Genomic DNA, 27586 nt, shown 5'->3' on the forward strand with positions numbered 1-27586 from the left:
CATTTATTAAACTTCTCTTCAGTGAAAAGCCCAGCTGATAGAGCTCTTTGTCTGTTTTCTATTTTTTATTTTATTTTATTTTTTTGCCAGTCCTGGGGCTTGGGCTCAGGGCCTGAGCACTGTCCCTGGCTTCTTTTTGTTCAAGGCTAGCACTCTGCCACTTGAACCACAGCGCCACTTCTGGCCGTTTTCTATATATGTGGTGCTGGGGAATCGAACCTAGGGCTTCATGTATATGAGGCAAGCACTCTTTCCACTAGGCCATATTCCCAGCCCCGTCTGTTTTCTATTGTTGAAACAAGATGCCTGTGTTGGAGAACCTTATAAAGAAAAAGCAGTTTTGGAGCTCAAAGTCCAAGATCAGCAGCACTCTTTGTTTGGCCTCTGGAGAGGGCACACTTGTGTGCCAAGAAGAAGGAAAAGGGTCACAACCTCATGAAGAAAGAATCACAAAATCAGAAAATTCAGTGCCAGACACTCTTTTACCATGCTGTTTTGTCTTATTGTAATGCCCCTAATAGCCTAATCCTGAGGCCCCACCTCTCAAAAGTTCCACCACCACATTGGAGAACCATCCTTCCATGCTGTGAGCCTTCAAGGGACATAATCTTAGACTGTAGCACACTCACAGCATGAGACATAATATGAGGCAATGTAGGACACTTGCATACAGAATGCAAAGAAAATCATCTGCCAGGGCTAGAAATAGTGGGGAAGGAGTTGAAACAGTTGGACCAGGTTTTGTTTCTTCTTAAAAAACTCTCAAAAGCTTTCATGAGATACCTTTCCTCTTTCCCGTATCCACTTAATTTTCTAATATATTACTTTGGAGCAAGAAAAACTTAAGATTATTTGGTTTGGGGTTGTTGGTTGGTTTTTTTTTTTTTTTCTTCCCACTAATGCTAAGTTGTTTAGCTTTGGGAAAATCGTAAAATCTGCCCAAATTTTTGCTCTGGGTCGGGGGGGGTCACTGTTTCGGAGCTTTTGTGCTCAAGACTAGCACTTGAGCTACACCTCCACTTTCAGATTGTTGGTGGTTAATTGGAGATAAAGAGTACCATGGACTTTGTTAGCCTGGCTGGCTTTGAATAGCAATCCTCACGTCTCAGCCTCGTGAGTAGCTAGTGAAATAGCAATACCCTGCTTGCTTTTTTAATAATAGCTAACACATTGCACCTATGATGTGACAGGCACTGTGACAACCCCCATTTTTTCATCTGAAAAGGCAACAGACAGGAATTTAGTAATATCACAGCCTAGTTAGTGACCAAGCAGCCTTGATCCCTCAAGCCAGCTTCTGGCCTGTGCTGTCAAGGACTTGTACTGTATGACTTGCAGTTTAGTTTTCATTGAATATTTGTTTCATGTTAACATTGAGGTAGTATTTCATGGTAGAGATAATGCAGTTGTTATTTAGTATTTTAAATGGGAACATGTTAATTTTCCTTATGAAAAGATTTTGTGATAAAATGAAAATTGTCAAAGAACTGAAGTTATTTAGAGATGCAGAAAATAGCTAATATATAATAGTCTTACAATAGAACTTAGTCATTATGTGGGAGGCTAAAACTGCAGTATATTTTTTTGAAGGAAAGAAAAGCGAAGTAAACACTATCACAAAGAAGAGCAAAGAATATGTGAATTTCTTGCTAATTAAGGGATACATGAGTGTTAAAAAAGTGTAACTTGAAGTAATTCTATCTGCCTGAGACATGTTTCTTAGTGTCATAAACCATGTACAGATATTTAAAGTAGTTTTGATGTTCAAAGGGCAAAGTTACCAAATACAAGAATGTTTGCTCTCTTGATGTTGCTACCAGGTACTGTTAATGTTATTTTTCAAAACATGACCTATTCAAGGTCAGATCAGGTCAGGGTCTCTACCTAGATCCTATCTCAATTCTTTCTGGCCAAGTTAAATCTGTTAAAATGTTAATATTTATTTATTTATTTAGGCAGGGTATGAAGTGAAAAAATCAGGTTGTCCTCAGGCCTTCTGAGCACTGGGATTGATTGTATGTATACAGCATATACCTGGCTTAATTTTTGTGGTTTGTTTTAATGTTTGAAATAAGAGAGTGAATATATGTTGATTGGAGAAAAATGTTGTTGAAATACAGACACTAGTAGAACCCACATGGTATCCTGCTTTTTTATGATCCTGGGTAAGGTTTTAATGTTACCTAAGAACATGGTCTGTGCCTGGGTTGTTAGCATCCACTTTACATTTTCTGAATGTGTCATGTACTGTCCAGCCCCTGTGACTTGTAAAAGTAGCTTGCCCAAGATGACTTTGTCCAATTTTTTCTCTCTCTGGCTGATGCTTCCTGTCACAACTCAGCAGACCATGTTTTTAAACCCTTTTGAAAGTATTTGTAGCTGCAAAGCCAAACAGACTTAAATACCAGTTCTTCTCATCTTTCCCACAGTTACATAACATCCTGTATATAACTTTTTTAGAGTACTTATTACATGGAATTTTAATAACAGGTTTTCTTAACTGTCCTCTCTGCCTCTGCCCAAGTTCATCGTTTAGCATATGCTGGAAACTGTAAATATTTACAGAAAGGATTCAGGAGACTACTGCTCTTGCATTTGATTTTTAGTTCCTGGTGCTTCTGCAGAGGGGGACCATTATCTTTTAAGCTTGCATGAAATGGTGGGTGCTGTAAGAATGTTGGAGAAGCTTCACACACATGTATGCACGCACGCAGACATGCATGCATGCACGCAGACACACACACATACCAAAGGCACTCTGAGTAAACACCACCTAATGAAAGTGTGGAATAATAAGAGGCAGAACTACAGTTTAAAACATATATTACTTTTCAATTGAATTACAATAGTTTTTTTTCACTTAATGGACTAGAATAATATACCTTATATAATTTTATTCAAGTGCTATTTTATATGCTGTGCTCATATGTCTTCCTATAAATTATGTTCTAAACATAGTCAAATTATACATGTCTTAAAGTAAATGCATTTTTTTTCTGATAGCAAGGAGCAAAGTTATTTTTGTTTGTTTGCTTTATCTTTTCTTTCACTCACCTGACTTTTCACTAAAGACTGGTGTTCTGTCATTTGAGCCACAGCTCCACTTCTGGTTTTTTACTAGGTAATCAGAGATAAGAATTACAAACTAGTTCTGGAATGTCTGGCTTTGAACGGTGATCTTTAGATCTTAGCCTCCTGAGTAGCTAGAATTATAGATGTGACTTACTAGTTCCCAGCAAAAAGGTCATTTTTTTTAAAAATTAATGAATCCTATTTCTCTTGAAACTATGTCTCACATACACTCTTATACTGGTATAGTACTGTATGTGCCATATATGTTCTATAAATCAAGTAGAATCCAGGAGCCATGATTAGGATGACAAATGCAAGTGCATTACATAATATACTTTAAATTGCCCACCTAGCAAACTGGAGATTATTAGCTTTGAAACTACCCTAGGACTATGAAGTATTTGAGAATTTCAAATTGTAAACCAAATTGATTATTATACCATATTTCATTTGCAAGGTCCTTTTTCATCCGGGCCTTGGCAAATTATCCAACTAGCAAATTGGTTTATTTCACTACATTTTATGACTAATTTATTACCTCATCTAAACTTTACTGAAATTAATAATGTTTACTTTAAACTTACCTTGAGTTATTCTAATTTCTTTTGTTTGTGCCCTCTAGAAAAACAGACATTGGCTTTATTCAGATACACTTCAGTCTGTTAAAGGAAACCAACAGTCAGTGGAAGACTAGCTTATGAGGACGCAGAAACTGCATCAGTCCATTCAAGATGGGAACAACAAGTGATGAGATGGTGTCAGTGGAACAGACCTCCTCCTCCTCCTCCTCTTCTTCCCTAAATCCCCTGTGCTTTGAGTGTGGCCAACAGCACTGGACCAGAGAAAACCACTTGTACAATTACCAGGATGAAGTGGATGATGACCTTGTCTGCCATATTTGCCTCCAGCCTCTGCTGCAGCCACTCGATACACCCTGTGGACACACATTCTGCTACAAGTGCCTCAAAAACTTTTTACAAGAGAAAGATTTCTGTCCGTTAGACCGGAAGAGACTTCATTTCAAGTTGTGTAAGAAGTCTAGCATTCTGGTTCATAAACTTCTAGACAAGTTGTTAGTTTTATGTCCATTTCCTTCAGTGTGCCAAGATGTAATGCAACGCTGTGATCTGGAGGCACATCTTAAAAACAGGTAAGCAAGAAGTGCAAACAGAAAAGAATAAGATTTTATTATTGTAAAAAGTTGTATAAAACAAATAAAAATGTTATTTAAAAATACACTAGACCAGGCATGGTGCTATGTTTCTGTGATCCCAGCACTCAAGAGGCTGAGGAAGAAGGATTGCTCATTTGAAGCCAGCCTGGTAAGACCCTGTCCCCCCAAACAGAAAATACACCAGAGTAAGTGAGACAATTGAATTCAGAAAAGATAAAATAAATAAGTTGCACTAAATAGTACTTAACATTATCATTTATCAATAATTGAAATGAGTTTCAGGACATGATAGACTTTTTTTTCTATATTGGGATTTGAACTCAGGGCCTCATACTTGATTGGCTTGGTTTGCTGGTGCTCTACCACTTGAACCTTGCATCCTCTTTTTGCTGATTATTTTGGGGAAAGGCTGCCTTCAAATTGTGATCCTCCTGATCTCAGATTCCTGTGTAGCTAGAATTATAGATGTGAGCCACTGGCAAGTTATCACTCTTTCAGAAGGTAATTTGGCAATTTGTTTTTAAAGCTATAGTATTTTCTTATTTTTGATTTGTTTTGTTTTTGTTGCCAGTCCTGAGGTGTAGACTCAGGGCCTGAGCACTGTCCTTGGCTTCTTTTTTGCTCAAGGCTAGCACTCTACCTCTTGAGCCACAGCACCACTTCTGGCTTTTTTCTGTATATGTGGTGCTGAGGAATTGAGGAATTGAACCCAAGGCTTCATGTATATGAGGCAAGCACTTTACCACTAGGCTATATTCCCAGCCCCTATAAGTATTTTTTTAATCTAGTTTACAATCATAAGGAAGTAGAAGAAGGAAAAATTATATGTAAAGATGTTCATTGCAATATTGTACATAGCTTGGCAAATTAGAGTCAGTCTTAAAAATTGGAAAGGATTAAATATAGTTCATCAACTCAAAGAGATACTTTGCAGCCTATTTTTTAAAATGATGATTTTTGGTGTTGTGGAGGAATAAAAGGTTGGTGATAAGTTGCATGACTTAATTTGCTGAGATCTTCAGGGGTTTAACTAAACGAGAACCAGGAGTTAGAATATAGCAACTAGGAGTTAGAAAACTAAACGTTTAGTGGAGACTTTGTTCTAATAAAAGCCTTTTGAAATGTTGAGCAATTTCGTTGATTAGTTTTTGAGTCTCATAATTTGATTTTAGTAAGAAACTTGATTTTCAAAATCATTTAAAGGGGCTGGGAATATGACCTAGTGGTAAAGTGCTCGCCTCGTATACCTGAAGTCCTGGGCTCGATTCCTCAGCACCACATATGTAGAAAAAAGCCAGAAGTGGCACTGTGGCTCAAAAGGTAGAGTGTTAGCCTAGAGCAAAAAGAAGCCAGGGACAGTGCTCAGGCCCTAAGTCCACGCCCCAGGACTGGCAACAAAAACAAAGCAAATAAACAAAAATTTTTAAAAATCATTTAAAACTTTAGGAAGAGTTAAAATCCAGCTTATGTAGAATCACATAAAATGACAGAAATAAGTATATTGATTTACAAGTTTCAAGTGAAAGCACTATACAGTATAAAGTGCAGTCTTGACTGCTGTGGAAAACAATGATTTTTACATCATTTCAGACTGTGTACCCACGTATAAGTCTGGTATATAGAAGCACTATCACACATAAAATGATAAAATTGAAGAAGATTGTCTCATTAAATTTAATCCCCCCCCATTTTATAAAGTCATAGATTTAGAGCTAATTCACACTTTAAAGTTCATTGTTTAACTTTTGTACACCATACTGACTCCACCACAGTTCAAATCATGTGCTCCACTTTTGTGTAGTCAAATTTTCATACACACGTGAATCCACGTGTTTGTTCTGTTCCAAAATATCATTCTGTTCATTATAAATAAATAAGACCTGTGAGAAAGTATGAAGAAAAATGAACAAAGACTAGCTCTGTGGTGAGCTTGGTTAACATATACAAAGCCCACTGAAAGATACAGTGAAATAGTGGAAGAATGGGAAGGGTGATTTGTCTGATATAAAGAACTAAGAGTTATTACTGACTGTGCAAATATAAAAATGTAAGTTTTCAAATTTAATTTTATATTTGCATCCCATTTAAACAGATATGTGGTGAATGTCTTACCTTTCTCTAATCCTTATTTAAAATGTTAAAATTTAGGTAGGAATATTTATTTGTTATTCACTACTCAACCCTAAAGAATGTGGTTTATTTGTACAATTATTCGGAAAATATTTATTAGCTATGTTATATCTTCTTGGACTTTTGGCTGAGATTAAGTGTAGCTATCCTGTGCCCCACAGTTCTGCTTGCTACCTAATCTCAGCAACCTGGTAGCAAGTGAGAATCTACTCCTGGATTGTAATTCCTTTGTGACCCAAAGTAGATTTTCATCTGATGTTTGTTCCATCACTGAGAAACTAAGCAACCCAAACATAGTGACACAAAAATACCGAGCCTTTGATTCTACTTATAGATTCTATGAGTCAGAATTCAGACAGTACACAACATAGATGACCTGGCTCTGCTGTATATCCGGGCCATAGTTTAGAAGAACTGAAAACTGCCGCAATTGGAATTAGGGAGTCTCTTTCCAAAATGGCTTTTTCATTTACATGTCTAGCTACGTAGGGATGACCAAGCCTGGGCTTAGTTCAGACTTGTCACCTAGAAAAGCCTACAGGTAGCTTGTGGGCTTGGCAACCTTGGGCTGGTTTTTAAAGTTCTTATGTGGAGACTCACTGTCCCAGAAAGAGGTGGAAGCTACATTGGCCTATTGGAACCTAACCTTGAAGTTGTGTGGCATCTCTCTGCTGTTACTCTCTTGGGAGGAGACCTATGATGGGAGTGGATGGACAGCTTTATCTTGTGAGAAGAGAAAAAAAAAAATGCGACCATATCAAACCAGCACAAAGTAGTAGAGGAAGAATGACATTATGAGGAACAGAACATGATTATTATGACTGTTACCTCTGTATATAGTCCTATTTATTTATTAGAAGCTGATGTGTCTATAAGCTTTATAGAAATCTGTAGAATTTCAGCCCCAGCAACAGTGAGTCACCAAGTAAAATCTCTTGTTTGCCTTAGTTCTTTAATTTTTAGGGTTTGGAAATCTTCATAGAAGTACAACATTGGAAGTCATTTACATGAATTTCAAATGTAAGATCACCTTCCAATAAAAGATGAATATATATATATATATATATATATATAATTATTTTTTTTGCCAGTCCTGGGGCTTGAACTCGGGGCCTGAGCACTGTCAAAAAAAAAAAAAAAGCCAGAGCTTTTTTTTGCTCAAGGTTAGCACTCTACCACTTGAGCCACAGGTACCACTTCTGGCTTTTTCTGTATATGTGGTGCTGAGGAATCAAACCCAGGGCCTCATGTATGTGAGGCAAGCACTTTACCACTAGGCCATATTCCCAGCCCTTAAGTAAAATTATTGTTTTCTGGTAATAGAAGCCATGAAGATTTTTTTAAGGATATTTACAGCATCTAGGTTTGAATGGAGAAACGAAGCTTTGAAAATATTCTATATATGATATTACATAAGTGACATTTAAGTAATTACACTGAATTTTTTTTTTTTTTTTTTGCCAGTCCTGGGCCTTGGACTCAGGCCCTGAGCACTGTCCCTGGCTTCTTCCCGCTCAAGGCTAGCACTCTGCCACCTGAGCCACAGCGCCCCTTCTGGCCGTTTTCCATATATGTGGTGCTGGGGAATTGAACCGAGAGCTTCATGTGTAAGAGGCAAGCACTCTTGCCACTAGGCCATATTCCCAGCCCTACACTGAAATTTTACCAAGCAAACTATACAATATTCCTTCTGCCTCTTCTCTTGCCTTCCCCACTCTTTGCCAACAATTGAACAGTTAAATCTTATGGTCATGTATTTAATTTTTTTTGTTAAATTATGTGTTTATGTCCTAATTTATGACAAAAGGGAATTTTTTTTTTGCTATACTTTTTTTTTTTTTTTGCCAGTCCCAGCTTTTGAACTCATAGCTCAGGTGTTCCTGAATCTCTTAGGGCTTTAAGGCTAGCGCTCTACCACTTGAGCCAGAGCACCACTTCTGGCTTTTTCTGAGTAGTAGGAGATAGGAGTACCAGGGACTCTTCTGCCCTGACTGGCTTTAAACTGTGATCCTCAGATTTCACCCTTCTGAGTACCTAGGATTACAGGCATGAGCTACTGGCGCCTAGCTTGCTACAAGTTTTTAAGAGGAAAAGAAAAATATGTGATGAACTTGGAAAGATGTTAGCATTGAAAAGATTTCTTTAAAGGTTTTCTCTTTTTTTCCCTACTGTACCAACATTGTACTCAGTATCTTTTTCACACTTATGTGTTCTTCGAAGGACAAATGTCACTATTTTTATGAAGTCTGGTTTAAGTGGGTTTTTTCTTTGTTCATGGTTTGTTGTCATTGGTTAATCAAGATCATAAAGATTTACATCTGCATTTTCTTTTTTCTTTTTTTTTTTTTTTTTGCCAGTCCTGGGCCTTGGACTCAGAGCCTGAGCTGCGGCTGTCCCTGGCCTCTTTTTGCTCAAGGCTAGCACTCTGCCACTTGAGCCACAGCGCCACTTCTGGCCGTTTTCTATATATGTGGTGCTGGGGAATCAAACCTAGGGCTTCATGTATAGGAGGCAAGCACTCTTGCCACTAGGCCATATTCCCAGCCCCTACATCTGCATTTTCTTCTAAGCGTTTCATGGTTTTAGTTCTTGCATTTAGGGCTTTGATCCATTTTGCATATCATAGAAAAATGAATATATATTATTAAATTTTTTTAATTATCTAGGCTTTTAAAAACGGCCTAACACATCATCAGTGTACTTGAGCATATATTTTGCTGTGGATAGCTGAAGTGTTTTTTGGTGTCTTTTAGACTTAGTTGTTATATAATATCATTAAAGTCTTGCATTATTTTCTTGCTCTAGGTCTAGTTTTTCTACCCGTTATTGAAAGAAGAGTATTAAAGCTTTTATTGCTGAATTATCTATTTCTTCTTTTAACTTTCAATATATATTAGGGATTTGCTTGGCATGTTTATTTTTATAATTGCTATTTGTTCTGGATAAATTAATCATTTCTTCTGTTGTGAAGTATCTTTTCTTAATATAAATAATTTTTGTCCTAATATTTTCACTGAGACTAGTGTGCACACACAGCTGTACTGATTTCCATTGGCATATGTTTTTCCATGCTTAGCTTTTGGCCCTTTTACATCTTTCATTCTGAAGTATATCTGAATTTGAAGCTGTGTCTGTTATAGACTGCATATAAATAGACCCATTGTTTTTATTTTTCTGTAACCCATTCTCATTATTGATTTTTTTTTTGTAGTGGTTGGTAGTAGTGGATAAAGTGTTTAATCATTGGCTTATACATTGTCAGCTCTTAACTCACTGTGGCTTATTTCAGGAGGGTTGGGAGGGGCGGGTTTGATTTTGGTTTTGCTTTTTAATTTTTTGAGACAGTTTCAAAGCTCAGGCTGGCCTGGAACTTGTGATCTTCCTGACTCTGCCTTCTGAATTTTGGGATTACAGTTATGTGTTACTCACTGTTCCTAACAGTAAATGACTACCCACTTCTCCAGTTCTGGTGATCAAAACCTAAGCATATTATCACCAAGCTATATTCCTAGCCCTTGGGTTTTGTCTTTTGCTTTGTTTTGTTGTGAAACTATCATTGTATAGCTCAGGCTGGCCTAGTGCTTGGGTTTATACATGTGCACCACTGTGTCTATAAATCACTGAGTTTTGATGGGAGTGTTTAATCTAGGTAGTTTAATTAATTAATTATTCTGTTCTTGGAGCTTGAACTCAGCTTGGGCACTGTCCCTGAGCCTCACTGTGCTCAAGCTACAGTGCCACTTCTAGCTTTTTTGAGTAGTTTATTGGAGATAAGAGTCTCATGGGGACTTTTTTGCCCAGACTGGCTTCAAACTGCATCCTCAGATCTCAGTCTCCCAAGTAGCTAGGATTTCAGGTGTGAGCCACCAGCACCCAGCTTGTGGTTTAATTATTGACAGAGTATGAGAAATGTCTCCTATTTTGTCATTGAACTCAGAGACTTGGTGCTGTTGTTGGTTTGCATGCTCTGGACTGACACCCTATCATTTTACGTCACCTCCAGCCAACATTTCACTAGTTAATTGGAAACAATCTCTCAGTCTTTTCTCCCTGGGTTGGCTTTGAATCATGATTCTCTATGTCTCCAGGCTGAGTGTCTAAATTACAGTCACCAGCCAACAGCTTCTGTATTTGTTTTGTTTGTTTCTTTGAGATAGAGTTTCACCAGCTCAGTTGTAGATTTCTTTTTATTTAAAGTTATTATTTGAATTTATAACAATCTAGTTAATTGCAGTAATGTATTAGAATTCTTCAGAAACAGAAGCAGTAGATTAATCATGAGGAATTGGTTTCACATGATTATGGAGCTGAAAAGTTCCACAACAATGGAACTAGCTAGAGACTCAGAAAAGTCATCAGTGTAATTGCATGAGTCTGAGCTATGAGAAACAAAGGAGCCAGTAATATGGCTGGGAGAAAATAAAAATATGTCCAAGCTCAAGCACTGTGGCAGGAAAAATGAAATAGGATCTTCCTCCATTTTTTGTTCTCTTAATGAGCCCAGTAGATTGAATGATGCCCAACCACATTAAATAGGGTACTCTTTCTAGGCTTTACTGAGTTCCTGATTCAATATCAATCTCATTGAGAAACTTTCTCACATACTGATACAGTGTTCAGTTCGCCCTGTTTATGTTGACACATAAAACTGACCATCATAACTAGTACACACATCTTTTATCTACAGCCATGCAATGCATAGTGACGTTTTTGCTTAACAATAGACTGCATACATATATGACAGCATTCTCTAAGATTATAATGAAACTGAAAAATTCATCTTGCCTGTTGACATCATAAGCCACTATGACATCACAGCATTTTACACAGCAGATGTGTGGCAGTGCTGATGTAAACTAATGTTGGTGTAAACCTTCCCCAATGCCAGTCTTAATAAACATATTATAGCATATAGTTGAGCAGAGAACATAATACTTGATAATAAACGACTATTTGCTGCTCTATGTCTCCTTGTACTTGGTATCATTATTTTAGAGTATACTACTCATTAAAGGACTTTACTGTAAAGCAGTTCTCTGTAGTGCACCCTTGGCAGCCTGGTATGTCTCCTATTTGCCATGTCTTTGAGTTTTTGTTCAGAGGCCACCTCTACCTGGGTCTGTGATGTTTGCATTTCTCAGGGTGTTTCCCATTGTCAGTGATGCATGGTCCTCTTCTCCATCCTGCTGTTACTGTTGCATAAATTACATTTGTATGGTTTCTGTGCTCAGCAACAAAGAATTATAATTTTTTATTTAGCTGCCTTTTGAAGCATAAGAAAAAAGTTACAAATCAAAAGAAAATATTTTATACTATCTTTTATATTTATTCACCTTTAGTTGTATTCTTTATTTCTTCCTGTGAATCTGAATTGCTAACCAGTGTCCTGTCATATCAAGCTGAAGGACTTTTTTTTCTTTTTTTGACATTTCTTATTAGCATACATTAGTTTTAAAGGGTAGGAAGAGTTACTGTAACATGTCTGCCCTTGGATAGAAGGTATCCCAGTCAACCTCACCTTCCTTATCACTCTTATTCCCCTTCCCCTTCTTAAAACAGTTTTAACATGTTTTATTGCTCTATTTTCATATATGCAAATAAACTATTTTGACTTTATTTATCCTCATTCGCTCTATTTCCCTCCCCCCTCCCTGTTAACCAAACTCCCTTATCACTGCTTCCCAACCTACCCTAAAGGAGCCTATTTGACTTTCTTGGAATTCATTTTTTTGTGTTTATCAGTTGCACTAAGGGGTTCACCATGGTATTTTATACATATTTTGTTTAGAATAAATAATACTCTCTTCTCTCTACCCCCATTCCCTACTGATCAACACCTTTCATTGAGAGTTCCTATGATTTCTTCATACATAGTTCTGTATTTCAAAACCTCCAGTGTTTTGTTGGTTTTTTTTTTATTTCACTTTGTGCTGGTACTGAGGCTTAACTCAAGGCCTTGTGGGCTTACTGAGTCACACCTGTAGTCCAGCTTTTTTATGTCTTTTGTTTTTTTACCTGTCCTGAGGCTTGGACTCAGGGCCTGAGCACTGTCCCTGGCTTCTTTTTGCTCAAAGCTAGCACTCTACCTCTTGAGCCACAGTGCCACTTCCAGCTTTTTCTGTTTATGTGGTACTGAGGAATCGAACCCAGGGCTTCGTGCATGCTAGGCAAGCACTCTACCACTAAGCCACATTCCCAGCCTAACTTTTTTATTTCTTATATGACAGGTAGCAACAGCCTCTTTTGTTTATCTGATAGGATAGTAATACCAACTTTAATTTGGAAGAACTGTTTGTTGCTTATAGACATTAGGTTATAGTCTCACTTTTGTTTTTGAAAGAAAATGTTAGAACTTGGACTGTGTTATCCATTGACTTTGATTTTTTTCCCATGTGATGAGTTGTTTCTTGCTGTTTTCAAAATTCTTGGTTGAGGGCTGGGCATAGTGGTGAAGGCCTGTATTTCCAGCTATGCAAGGGGTGGAGATCAATAGGTTCAAAGTTTTAGGCCAGCCTTGGCAAAAGAGAAAGAAAAAAGTTAGTGAGATGCTATATCTTCAAAGAAAAAAAAAAGCCAGGTATGGTGGTACATACCTTATTGTCCCTGCTATGTAGCATGCAAGGATTACCATCCAAGCTCAGCTCTGGGCAAAGCATGAGGCCCTATATGAACAAACTAGCTGGGCACTAATGGCTCAGGCATATGATCCTAGCCTCTGAGGAGGCTGAGATCCCAGAATCATGGTTCAAAGCCAGAAAATTCCCTAAGACTCTTACCTCCAGTTGACCACCAAAAAGCTGGAAGTGGAGTTGTGGCTCACGTGGCAGAACACTAGCCTTGAGCAAAGAAGCTCAGGGACAATGCTCAACCCCTGAGTTCATGCCCAGATCTGACATCAAAAAGAAAAAAGAAAAGTAGCTAAAGCAAAAAGAGATAGAGTAAGACTCAAGTGGTACAAAGCCTGCCAAGTAAGCAACTGACCCTAAATTTAATCCCCAGTACTGCCAAAAAAATGTGGTTTTTTTTTTCTTTTTATCAGTTTCTTATAATGTGTGTGGGTATGGATCCCTTCTAGTTTTCTTTCATGGAGATTGTTTAATCTCTTGGAGGCATAGATGAATGTTTTAAGTCAGATTTGATAGATTTTATTTGTTCATTTTTCTCTCTGTGATTCAGATTGGATAATGTCAATTGCTATCTCCATGTCTGTTGATTTCTTCTCCAATTCTACTGTTAAACTTCTGTGGTATATTTTTTTCATTCGATTTAAATGAAAAATAGAATTTAATTAAACTCTAGAGTTTTGATTAGTTCTGTATTAATAGCTATGCTTTTTATAGTACTTTGATGAGACATAGTCTCTCATTTTACTTTATGTGTTTATTTGTTTTTATAGTGTTGGCATTAGAGCTTGAACTCTGAGCCTTGTTCAAGGCTGACATTTTACCACTTGCCACATCTCCACTTCTGATTTTGTTTTTGTTTTCCTGGTTATTTAGAGGTGACACCTTGCTGACTTTTCTGCCCAGATGGTCTTTGAACCATGATCCTCAGTTCTCAACCTCATAAATAGTGCTAAGATTATAGGCATGAACCACCACTGCCCAGCATATTTTTTCTTTCTTTCTTTCTTTCTTTCTTTCTTTCTTTCTTTCTTTCTTTCAATATGGTTTCCTTTAGTTCTTGAACATATTCAAAACAGCAGATTTAAGTAGCTGCCTTATAAATGCAATGTCTAGGCTTAATCAGGGACAGTTCCTGTTGGTTGCTTTTATCTTGTATATGGGCCATACTTTTTCTTCACATGTATTCTTCACCATGTAACACAGACTGACCTAGTACTTACAATCTTCCTGCCTGTTCTTTCAAAGTACTGGGACTACCACCACATATTTTAGCTTCCGCCAAGGTTTATTTTTGGCTTTTAATTTTTGTTGTTGATGCAGTTATATATGAACGGAATCTATAAAATCACAGTAAACTAATGACTGGATAGGAAATTCCCTAAGTTTCTAGAACCATTAAACTTTCTTGTCATCTCTCAGGACTATATGTACACAGTGGGACACATGCTTTTAGCACTCAGCTCTGCCTTAGTCTTCAATACTGGCTTTCACAGGGTTTTAGTATTTGCCATACACGAACCCTCCAGACCTTTTCTTGTACATGCCCACAACCCATTTCATTCCCTTAACTTTTCATTTTAGCCTTTTGTTTCTCTGCTTATAACTTTTTAAAATCAACAAACACCCTCAATGAAAAGGCTCTGTGCACTGGGCAAGCTTTTAAGTCAGATGAGGAAGAGATAGCCTTACAAATGGAGTTTTCCAAATAACAGTAGACAGGTCCGTTTAGAGCAGTACCTTGAGTATAGAGCTTTAAATGTCTTAGTGATTGTTTCTCTACTAGCTTGGTTTCCAGTGCAAACTGGGCTGTTGTTTTCCAGTGAACCATGGAACTGGGAACTGGGTTAGCAGTAAGAGCAGTCACATGCCACAGCACTCTTGTTATTTCTGAGTTTCCGCCATTATTCTTAACTAAATGATCTCTCATTGCTCTCTGGTCCTCTTTAGTTTCTAGAGTCCAGAAATAATGGGTTCTGATACTATCTCTTGGTCTTTGCATCACTTATATGGAAGAGAGGCTTTTCTAGCATCCTTTGATGTACCTTTTTTGCTGACATCAATGGGACTGATTTTTTAAATCACTCTACAATTGCTTTTATCTTAAAAAAAATTATCAGGCTTTACATGCCTCACTTCATTTTGCCTTACAGAATCTCCACCATTACTGGTGATAATAACATAGTGTGTTCTATTACACCAGGTTTCCTGATATTTGTGCAGTGTTACCAGTGAATAATGTTGCTATAGCAGGAAAAAAAAGTTCATAGGTAATTTTTTTCCTTCTTAAGATGAACCAAAATAATGAGGAGGGCAAAATCAAACACTATGAGGAAGGTGTAGCCCTCAGTCTGCTGCAGACGGACCTGTGTGTCCCACTAGCTTGTACTGGCTTTTTTGTTTTCTAATCATCAATAAGGTTTTTACAGCTCTAACATTCTATAATTGTGTTTCTAGTTAAAAGTTTGTAGAACAAATTCAATTTCTGTTTTTCTTAGGACAAAAGAACTCCATGTGAATGAATTTAGCATGATGCAAAGGAAAGAGATAAGACCTTGGCCTAGTTGTCTCAAATTCTCATTGTAAACTGCAGGTAATAGAACACTTGTTAGGACCAGTTAAATAGTACAAATTAAGGCTGTTACATGGAGATGGGCACAAAATACTCCACAAATGTTATTCTTTTCCTTCTCACTTTCAGTTCCAGGTGTTTACAAACTTGAGGGACAGGTGATAGCTCTGTGCTGTCTGAATCATGGCTTTTCTCTGTCCTTATTTCCTAACAATTTTTATAAGCTTTATTGACATGTGTTTCATATACTATAAAATTCACCTACTTAAAATATATAATTCAGTGATTTTTGTATATTCATAGAACTGTACAAGCATCAGTATAATCTAACTTTTAGAATATTATAATATATCAAGAAGGAACCCCAAGGGCTGGGAATATGGCCTAGTGGCAAGAGTGCTTGCCTCATGTACATGAGGCCCTGGGTTCGATTCCCAGCACCACATATATAGAAAATGGCCAGAAGTGGCGCTGTGGCTCAAGTGGCAGAGTGCTAGCCTTGAGCAAGAAGAAGCCAGGGACAGTGCTGTCCCTGAGTCAAAGGCCCAGGACTGGCAAAAAATAAAATAAAATAAAAGTATTGGAACAAAAAAAAAAAAAAGGAACCCCAAGTTCTCCCCATTTCCATATGCTGAGGCTTTGAATGGGCCATCCTAAGCCTCCTTTTCCTTAAGTCCTATAATTCCTAGTGTTTAATTTTTATAGAATGTGTATGTTATGTTAGCAGGAAAGCTTGCATTATGACCTGAGCATTTGCCCAAATTGTAGGCAAGCCATCATCGGCTTGTAGTTCGTCCTTACCTTGTTTGCCCCCTTTTGTGGCAATTGACAGACTAGCAGCTTTCTCTTTATTGACACCCTTTATCTCCCTTGGTTAAGTTGTACATCTTTCCTTCATGGTATCCTGCCTAGTGGTTCTACTTCAGTCAATTCAGCTGGTCCATCTTACTTAAATATGGATGTTTCCGAAGTTTCTATCTAAAGCTTTCTTTCCCTAGTATTAGAAAATATCATTACTTCATATTTTTCCATGGTAGCTTTTTAACATCTTTTCCATTTCAGCAATCCTCCTAGCAGTATGCTATCCAATTAGGAGTGCAAGTTTGCCTGTATCTTCACCTCACTAGCAACCTAATTTTTAGATTTTCCTTCTTGAGTGTGTGTGTGTGTGTGTGTGTGTGTGTGTGTGTGTTAAAGCCAGGATTGAGGCTTGAACTCAGAGGCTGAGCATGGTCCCTGAACTTTTTGCTTAAGGCCAACACTTTACCACTTGAGCCACAGCTCTACTTCAAGCTCTTTTGGTGATTAACTGAAGATAAGAGTTTCACAGTCTTTCCTCTCAGGGCTGGCTTCAAACCTCCATTATCAGTTGCTCAGCCTTCTTGAGTAGCTAGAAATACAGGTGTGAGCCACCAGCACCCAGCTTAAATTTATTTTTAACAGGCTTAATAACTATAGGATAGGCCTATTTAGTTTATCAGGGCTTAGAGCTGCTAGCTAAGCCGATTCCCAGGTGTTCACATTCTGCCTCTTCATTTCCTGGTCATTCATTTTTCCAATGAAGACTAGTTACTGCCTATGTGGTGTTTTTGTGTGATACATCTTTTGGGAATTAAATTGATCTACCCCTTTACCCACAAAAATTTTTAGTTTAATTATTGGCTCAACTTTTTTTCTTTTTGAATAAAAGTTTGGATTTCTAGTTATAGAATCTACTTTTTGACAAAAGACATTTTTCTCTTGATCTACTTTGTAAGAATTTTTTGTCAGATCCTTACAAGAACATTGCCTGCACATGCAGAAAGAAAAATCCGTTGTCTCCCTCTCTTCATAATAAGGCATAGAAAAAAGAGAAAAGGGAATAAATGAACTTGAAATCCAAGATTTAAAATAAATCTTTAGCTGGGGGCGGGGAGCTTACTACTTTTATAGGGAAGGGATAGCTTTCTGTTTTAGTTTAATTTACTTAATTTTGTTAGAAATTTTGGATTTTTTATAATACTGAAGACCTCTAACACTCTTCATATGATCACTACTTCTCCCAAGAGTGGCTTCAATTCTTCCTTGCTAATCCTGAGCAAGTTTAGGCATATTGATCACTGCCTAATCAAGATGTTGGATAGGAAGGAATGTACATCTGGCATTCTTTCTAATGTCTTTTGTGAAAGGCTTTTATGTAAATGTTTTCTTGGTTGTGAGTTTAAATGAGCATCTGTCTGCTGTTTCTTTTTGTTGAAACAAGTAAAACAAGCATGCTAACAGATCTTATTTCTAGTAGCTTACAAAAGTGTCCCAAGCACTTACAGTACATTTTTTAGCTCACTGAGTGTCCCTTTAATGCCACTACTGTAGTTCTAATTTTACAGATGGAGCAATACATTTTTCTTTCCTTCGGCGTGTATTATAATGTAAATATTTAGGCCTTTGGTGTGCCTTGCTACAAGCTGTAAAGTTTCAGATACATTAGTACTAGTTAGTGAATATATAACATGGGTACGAAGAGTGAAGCAGCATCATGGAATACTCAGTGTCTAAGCAGGATGCTACCTCTCATGGTAGAAGAAGCCTGCTGATTGCTACTCCTCTGAATGAGACACGTGGCTTGTAAAAAGGGCTGTGTCATCAGAATTTTACACTCTTTTTCTGTTGTGCCAGTACTGGGGCTTGAACTTAGGGCCTAGAGTTCTTATTTGGCCTTTTCATTCAAGGCTGTCAAAAATACCACTTGAGCAAATATTTTCCATATTTTTACTTACAGCTTTTTGTTGGGTTAGTTGGAGATAAGAGTCTCAAAGACTTTTCTGCCCAGATTGGCTTTAAACTGAGATTTCAGATCTCAGTACTCTTCTGAGTACCTAGGATTACAGGCATGAGCCACCAGCCTCTGGCTTCACACTCATCATTGCAACATAAACACAACTATAGGAAATGTTCTGGTGACTAGTATATACTTGGATGTGACTTTTTACTGAAATAGTCTTTGAGAGATATGTTTCCAGCCACTGTTTATGCCTGTGCCTTGTGTTTAATTTGTCAGCCAGATGAAGTGGTAAAACATTACTTCGAGTAGAGATTAGGATCAGAACTATGTACTGAATTGTCAGTACTTCAAGATACCATTCTTTGGTTGAGGTATAAACTATTAATCTACCCTCTCTTCAACTTTTTGTTTCCTTTTCAAATGAATCATGTAGAAATAACCTGATAATTCTTTCTAGGTGTCCTGGAGCTTCTTATCGGAGAGCTGCCCTGGAAAGAAGGAAAACTAGTAAAACTCAGACTGACAGTGAGAATGAAAATGTATCCACCATAATAGATCCTCCAGGTTCTACGTCCCTAGAAACAGATTGCTCGGGGCCAGGAACAGGCACGGGACCTGCCGAGCGGAACTCAACATCCACATCTCTTCCTGTGTGGACTGAGGAGCCAGGTCTGGACAACCCTGCCTTTGAGGAAAGCACCGGGGCTGACAGTATGTGCAGTTCACCTCCTCCTGTTGTAGCTCATCTGTTTTACCTTCCTTCCCACTAATCTTCCAACATGTACCTTTGTTCTTCAAACAGTTACTGCATTCAGAATACAGTTTACATATCACATCATTCACCCTTCCCAGTATGCAGATCTAATGTTCTGTATCTTCGAAATAAAGTATGAGTCTTAGTAAGAGAGAGGTGATCCTTCTCCATTCTTTTCCCATTGTTACCCACCAGTCATTCACATGGTTCTTACTGTTTTTGTTCACAAATATGTTTACCTCTTGACATAAAAAAATCAATGACATCATTAACATTAAAAACCATATAGCTCAAATCAAGTACTTATTTTGTCAGTCACTATACCAAGCACTTTCTGTTAACTGATTCCTTAAATGATGATGCAATAACATTTTGAAGTTTTGTGGGTTTTTTTTGTTGTTCTATTTTTGTTTGGTTCGTGTGTGTGTGTGCGTGCGCGCATGCATGCATGCATGCATGCATGCATGCACCAGTCCTGGGCCTTTAACTCTGGGCCTGGGCACTGTCCTAAAGCCCATTTACCTCAAGGCTAGCTTTCTACCACTTCAGCCACAGCACCACTTCCTACTTTTTCTAGTGGTTGATTAGAGATATGAAACTCATGCACTTTCCTACCTGGGCTGGCTTCAAACCACAATCCTCAGTCTCCTGAATAGCTAGGATTAGAGATGTGACCCACCAGCACCTGGCAATTATGAAGCAAAAAAAAAAAAGATAAGAAAACTGAGTCTTGAGAGAATGAATAGACAGATCATAGAGAGTAAATGTCTGGGAATATGACTTTTGAGCATGCTTTTAACTAGCACACACCTACAGCAAACTGCTGCCCTAGCTTGCACTGTACATACACTAGGAAGTAAGCACATAACCCTGTGGTCAGTCAGCATCCTGGGCACTGTGATAGTAGTTTTCTCTTACAAACTAAAAAGTATGCTCCATGCTCATTGTCCTTGCCACAGCTCTCAGCCCTTCTGATCTCCAAACACCTTGTGGGAGGAGCTCTACATAGCTATTCTCTCTGTGGGCTTATGTAGCACCAAGTGTGTGCTTCCTTTCTTCTGCCTGTGCTAACAGTACATTTCCAGATGGTTTTCTCTTAATGTTTGTTCACCAGATTCCCTGTCATCCTAAATCTGGTACTATGTGGGTTTCTGTTTTAATCACTATTTTGAAAAAGAGAAGCTTTAAATCATCTTAACTGATTCTTGACATTCCAGCCCTTAGCCAGTCATACTGCTTAGTTATTAATCATCTACATATTAACATAAGATGCCTTGTTTACATGAAGAAAACCAATATAAATCATTGTTCTTCCTCTCTCGTTTTTAACTTGGCAGCTGCACAACAGCCACTCAGTTTACCAGAAGGAGAAATTACCACAATTGAAATACACCGATCCAATCCATACATTCAATTAGGAATTAGCATTGTGGGTGGCAATGAAACACCACTGATAAACATTGTCATCCAGGAAGTCTACCGAGATGGGATCATTGCCAGAGATGGGAGACTCCTCGCTGGAGACCAGATTCTTCAGGTAAGTTTTCAATTACTCTGTTAACTTGTGTTTTTTGTTTTATTGATCAAGTTAAAAACCTATAATCCTAGCTACTCAGAAAGTGGAGATCAAGAAGATCACAATTCCAGGCCAGTGCTGGGAGTAAGGGAGGGGAAGTGACACTCTTAACTTTTAAGCCAGATGTGGTGTTTGATACCTGTCATTCCAGCACATGAGAGATATAAATAGAAGAATTACGATCCAGGATGAGCTAGACAAAATTGGAAGACCCTGTCTGAAAAACAACTAAAAAAAGAAAAGGCTAAAATAAAGATTAGTTACATCTGGCAAGCATGAGGCCCTGAGTTCCAATACCAGTACCACCACCACGACCCCCCAAAAAAACAGAAAATTTCTGTATTATTTAACGTGAATTATATATACTGATTTTATATGCAGATCACTTTTTTTTTTTTTTGCCAGTCCTGGGCCTTGGACTCAGGGCCTGAGCACTGTCCCTGGCTTCTTTTTGCTCAAGGCTAGCACTCTGCCACTTGAGTCACAGCGCCACTTCTGGCCATTTTCTGTATATGTGGTGCTGGGGAATCGAACCCAGGGCTTCATGTATACGAGGCAAGTGCTCTTGCCACTAGGCTATATCCCCAGCCCCGCAGATCACTTTTATCTATAATTTCTCCTGGAACATTAATTTTCAACCCCACATGTGACTGGGCACAGTGCTAGAGACCTTCTGGGCTTGCTAGACTTTCTTGGCTTGGACTTTGACTGGCTATTTCAGGGTCACCTTTTTTCAGGTTGAAATTTGCTTATCCATTGCCTTTATTCCATACCCAGTTTTCCGATCCATCTGTTGCCTTCATGTCTGATTCATATGTATTGATTTCTAGAAGCTAGAAAGAACTAAATAACACTGGTTACTGATACAGAGAGAGCGATCTATAGACATATAAAATTGGTGACAGATATATAAAATTGATACAACCAAGCTAAATGGTCAGCCTCAGTTCCCTATAGTTTGTTTGTTTTTGTTTTTGTTGCCAGTCCTGGGGCTTGAACTCAGGGCCTGAGCACTGTCCCTGGCTTCTTTTTGCCCAAAGCTAGCACTCTGCCACTTGAGCCACAGCGCTACTTCCGGCTTTTTCTATATATATGTGGTGCTGAGGAGTCGAACCCAGGGCTTCATGTATATGAGACGAGCACTTTACCACTAGGCCATATTCCCAGCCCAGTTCCCCATAATTTGTATTACTGAGTTTAAGGTAGAGTTCAAAAGTTTTCTGACATAGCATGCTGTCTTAGCATTTGAACTCTCACTTTCAAAAACCTTTGGTATCAGAATATTGTCTTTAAGGAGAAATGGATATTCCAGGCTGTAGTTCAATGATTGTAAAGTTTCTTTACATGCACAAAGCCTTCAGTTCAGTCCTCAAACATTGCAAGAAAGAAATAGATACTCCCCAAAGAAGAATTAATACAGGGAAAGATATTTTATTAAGAGGGTATGTTGACACTAAAGGGATGAGGGTGGTAATAATTCTGCTTGTGAGAGTACAGTTTATGAGCAACCTGGACTGAGCATTTAAGTCCATGTGATACTAATTGAAGCTCAAAAAGGGGATAATTCTGGGAGAAAGAAGAGATACTTATGAACAAGAAAATGTTCAACTCAAGCAACTCAAGCACCAGGACACATCCCTCTTTACATTCATTTATTGTTCACTCTTCACTGTTATCTGATGTCTACCTCTTCCTTCCTTTTTCTCTGCTACTCCGCTAGCCTAGGCCTTTATTACTTCTTACTTAATGCAGTGGAATACCACATCAAATATGTCTGCTGCTACTCACCTTTCTTCTAAAATCTGCCATGATTAAATACAGCTGTAATCCTGATTTGCTCACCAAGATTTGGCTAGAGTGTCAAGTTAGGGTGATGTCTATTCATCAAGGTCCAGGTGCTACGTAGTCCATGTCTTCTTAAATATTATTCTCTCTTTCTCTTTTTACTCAGCTTATTTTTGAAAGAGGCTTTGTTGTTGTTGTTGTTGTTGTTGTTGTTTTTGCTTGGGTCAGCTTGGACCACAGTTCTTCTACTTATACTTTCAATATCATCCCATAATTGGGGAAAACAGGCCACACACCAGCCTTTTCTGTTGAGATGGGGTCTTTTGAGACTTTTTTCCCAGACTGGGCTAAAATCATGATCTTTCTGATCTCAGCCTCCTGAGTAGCTGAGACAACAGGTGCCTGAAACAGGTCTTTCAAATTTAGTTTGTCTGGGCTGGCCTTGAACTTGGAATCTTCCTGAACCCCTCATCCCAAGTAACTAGAATTACAGGTATGAGCTACCTACACCAAGCCTGAATGTTCTTTTTTATCTTGGCATACCAATTCGTTTCTTACAATGTTCATAGCATTAGTTGCTGGACATGTATTTTAAGAACAAAACTCTTATCTTGTCTCAGAATACACTGTCTGGTAGAAGAGCCAGACCTAGGCTAGCGATCTTCTGTTTCCCTGTGGACAACATTCATCCACTTCCACCCTGACCTCATCTCGTGCTCCAGCTTGGCTTGTCTTCACCTGAAAGCTTTATTTTGTTATCCTTTCCTCCTCACTTGAATTATTGATAGCATTTGTTGTTTTTTCTTTTGATCGTGTGGGTCATGATCCCTTACTTAGGTTGGTCAAGCATTTTTTTCAAGCATTTTAACTATGTACATGCAGTCTTTGGTGATTCCAGCCATCCTGGTGTCATGGTTTTTGATGCAGGTTTATCACAGCATATAATAACTATGCAGGAAATAATCACAGTATCAATATAAGAGTGAATTCAGATGTAACATCCTGTTGAGAATAGTCTCCTTATTAAAACAAAACTTAGAACTTCAGGAATTTCTGTTTTTAAAAAGAATTTTGTGGATTTGGGGAGAAGGTGAAGATAGGCTACAGAGCAGCCTTTTTTACTACAAACGATGGGGGAGCAGTGATTATCACCATTTTTATACATTTGTTTTCTAAATTTTAAAGATTTTGCAGTAGGCTGGGAATGTGGCCTAGTGGTAGAGTGCTCGCCTCGTATACATGAAGCCCTGGGTTTGATTCCCCAGCACCCCATATATAGAAAACTGCCAGAGGTGGCACTGTGGCTCAAGTGGCAGAGTGCTAGCCTTGAGCAAAAAGAAGCCAAGGACAGTGCTCAGACCCTGAGTTCAAGCCCCAGGACTGGCAAAAAAAAAAAAAAAAAAAAAAGATTTTACAGAATTTTAAAATAAATAATTAAAACAAATGCCTCAAATAAGACTATAATTATCTGAAATTATTGACAATAGTTTTGAGTTAACCAAAGATATAAAACTACACTGTAGAAAATGCAGTACATTAACTGCATACTGCTAGCTGTTCTTAATCCAGTTTAGTGACTCAAGTTGATGAAATGTGAGCACATAGCTTGATTTATCAATTCATAAACAGTCTCTCCTTTTGTGAGCCCTGACTTCTGGTATGTTGGAGCCAGTAAGTAAAGCCACCTTCTTTGTCCCAGGGTGGAGAAATATTTCTAGTAAAATACTTGGAAAGAGGCCTCCTTATTATTTTTTAATAAATAATATAGCAAGCCAGTTCAAAAATCATCTTCAGAGAGCTAAGCTATGCTTTCATCTTAGGAAAGTGCATGTAGTTAATAGTATAGTCTTTAGTTTGCTCACATTAAAAAATATCTTAGACACTGGGCACTAGTGCCTCATGCCTATAATCCTAGCTGTTGAGGAGGCTGAGATCTGAGGATCGTGGTTCAAAGCCAGCCCAAGCAGGAAAGCTCCAATTAACCACCAGAAAACAAGAGGTGGTGCTATGGCTCAAAGTGGTAGAGTGTTAGTCTTGAACAAAAGAGCTCAGGGACAGCACTCAGGCCCTTAGTTCAAGCCTCACAAGCAAGTAAAAAGAAAAACGAAATATTAACTGGGGGCATGATGGTGCATGCTTATAATACCAGCTACTTGAGAGGCAGAGGCAAGATTATGAGTTCAAAACCAGCCCCGGCAAAGTTAGTGAAATTATATCTCAAAAACAAAATATAGTCTGAAATGAATGCCTTGTACCTGTTCCTGAGATCTGGAGGATTAAGGTTCAAAGCCAGCTTGGGCAGAAAAGTTTGCTAGACACATCCCCAAATAACTAGCAAAAGGCTAGAATGTGGACATAGTTCAGGTGGTAGAGCTTGAGCAAACAAGCCAAATAAACACAAAGTCCCAAGTTCAAACTCCAGCAAAAAAACAAACAAACCCAAAAATACAAACTAAGGAACTGGGGGCACAGCTCAAATTGTTTACAGAGTTTGCATTTTAAGGCTCGGGTTCATGCTCTAGTACCACAAAATGACAACAACAATAATACATGCATGTGTGTAGATGTGGAAATACCTACACAATAATAACATGGATATGGAAATAACATTTATTGCTACTCTGTTAAATGGCCTCTATAAGGAACCATATGCCCTCTTTTGCATGTTGTGTATGAGCTATTTTGAGGGAAAATAGGCTTTTGTAAATTATATCAATGTCACAATTAAAAGTAATATAAATTTTAGAACATCATTAGTTAGTTGATCAGAATAAGTTATGTCAGTCTTGTGGCCAGTATTGGTCACATTACTAATACAATATACGACAGACTTTACTGTGCTTAAGCTATCTTTACAAAATCTACAAATGGTATTTACTTTGGTCTCTGCTTACTCTGAATTTCACTTATGGAAGCTAAGTCTTTCTCCAGTTGTAAGGTACTCCTCACCCTTTTGTGCAAAGAAAATATGAGGCTGTGTGCTTGTATGTAGCTGGAAAGTATAGCTACATTTCATCTAGACATTTAGTAAAACCTTTTGTGGTTGAATTTAGGATGGAGCACTGTGAGGAAAGTGATAGGCAGCTTTTATCTGAACAGCCATAATGACGATCTGGCTAAGGAAGTTGCCTTGAAGTTCTGGTCTTGATCCTGAAATAGCCAGCACTTATATCAAAATCTTGTGTGGCTACAGACAAACATGGGAGGACAGCAGATTTGAGTATGACACCTTATCATTTTGCTGACTGAATTTTAAAATAGGGCATTGGTAGGCCAAAATAAAAATTCAAGTTAGTTTCAAAACTGCCAATTCCAGAAAACAAGGATATAAAACAAGAAAAAAACAAACTATGAATTTCAACAAACTAATATGAAGACCTTAACATGAATTGGTATGGAATATATTTAAGGATTTCTAATGAAATCTTTTCACATAACGCAGAGCCTCTCCTATTATGCATGTTCAGAGAATGTTGGTTTCATCTCAAACTGATTCAGAGAACTCAAATTGTAATAAATTCTAGGAATTATACTCATCTACTTGTTGAATAATTGAAGCTGGATATATTTTCTGAATGATGTTACATGTCCAAGGATCAGTCACTGTAATTATTTCAAGGTTGTAGAGTTGAATAAGTAAATAATATGTGAATATTGAATTAAGCTAGTCTCCATTTATTTTCTGAAGCTTTAGGAGTATTTTGTTAGGAAAAGCAATCTCTAATCCAGAAGAATTTGAGTTTCTGTTCCATTAGAGAAGTAGCATTTGATTAGAGCTTGACCTGTGCTGATGTACAACTCAGGTTCATGCTGATCCTATGAAGCAGATGGTAAACACATTTCACGGATGAGGAAACACACACACAAAGCTCACGTTCCGTGATTTGCCTTAAGTTATCAGTAAATAGCAGAACTGAGAACTCTTAATTCCAGACTATCATCAAAGCCTGTGATGCTAACTACTGTTCTGTACTAGAGGCTAGTCATTATAAACTATCTTTAGAGACTTCACATTTTAAAACATCTTATAAATATTGATTTTTCTCTGTGAATGCTGATTGTATAGCATTTTCTCAACACTGATTTCCTTTGGAAATGTCACCAAAACATTTCTACACGCTAGGGCAGTGAGAGATTGTCATGCATGGATCATGATTCTCTTTTTTATTCCCCCTAGGTCAACAACTATGATATCAGCAATGTGTCCCATAACTATGCCAGAGCTGTCCTTTCCCAGCCCTGTACCACACTGCATCTGACTGTGCTGCGGGAGAGGCGCTTTGGCAACCGGGCCTACAGCCATTCTGATGGCAGCACTGCAAGGGAAGAGGTTTTCCAGGTGGTTCTTCATAAACGGGACTCTGCTGAACAGCTTGGCATTAAATTAGTCCGAAGGACAGATGAGCCAGGTGTTTTTATTCTTGATCTACTAGAAGGGGGGCTGGCAGCCCAAGACGGCAGGCTCTGCAGCAACGACAGGGTGCTGGCCATCAATGGGCATGACCTGAAGCATGGGACTCCAGAACTTGCTGCCCATATTATCCAGGTGAATGCTGAACTCTGAGCCTTAAAGTCCACACAGCAGTGTTTGTTCCCTTTAGCACATAGCAGAATTCAGGGGACTTTTGATGTTTTATTAGAAAATCTGACATGGTTATCTAAATTCCTCACAACCCAAGCTAGTATAACTTCCTTACAGATAAAACTTTACTGAAACTCTTGGTTCCTGTGGACTTTCACCTTGGCTATTTATACACTGTAGGTTCCATTAAAACTTCTTACTGATGTCTCATTTTGATCTTGTAGCTCACCTAGTCAGCCAGATAGAACAGATAGTGATTTCCACATTTTAAAAGAAGGAAAGTGAAGCTCAGAGAACTGTGACTGGCACGTTATGAGTTTCCGGGTCTCTTAACTGCCTTCAGGAAGTCCACATAAATGGCAGGGGGATAATTTGGCTAATAACTTATCCCCTATGGGTCCAGGTTATCTCTTCTGAGGCAGGCCAAAGTAAGAGGATTACTTGAACCTACGAGTGGAGTACAAAGCTAGCCTAGACCAAAAAAAGAAAAACAAAAACAACACATAAACTATTAGTGTTTTTTCATTTTTGAGGAATTCAAAGTATTTTACACACAT

At 38.1% G+C, this 27586-nt stretch overlaps 1 protein-coding gene across 3 annotated transcripts in view; it reads left to right on the forward strand.

The window, feature by feature from the left end:
* The window catches only part of Lnx2 (ligand of numb-protein X 2), a 76123-nt gene that overhangs the window by 30911 nt on the left and 17626 nt on the right, over positions 1–27586 (forward strand). For 2 of the 3 annotated variants that reach the window (XM_048341593.1, XM_048341594.1), the window contains 4 exons: positions 3695–4222; positions 18790–19067; positions 20424–20623; positions 26625–26993. In XM_048341593.1, coding sequence (XP_048197550.1) covers positions 3804–4222; positions 18790–19067; positions 20424–20623; positions 26625–26993 — 1266 coding nt within the window. In that variant the 5' untranslated portion in view covers positions 3695–3803. The remainder of the gene's footprint in view (positions 1–3694; positions 4223–18789; positions 19068–20423; positions 20624–26624; positions 26994–27586) is intronic. The other variant, XM_048341595.1, reaches the window with a different exon arrangement.

This window comes from Perognathus longimembris, chromosome 3 (genome assembly GCF_023159225.1).
Source record: "Perognathus longimembris pacificus isolate PPM17 chromosome 3, ASM2315922v1, whole genome shotgun sequence".
Classification (NCBI taxonomy): domain Eukaryota; kingdom Metazoa; phylum Chordata; class Mammalia; order Rodentia; family Heteromyidae; genus Perognathus; species Perognathus longimembris.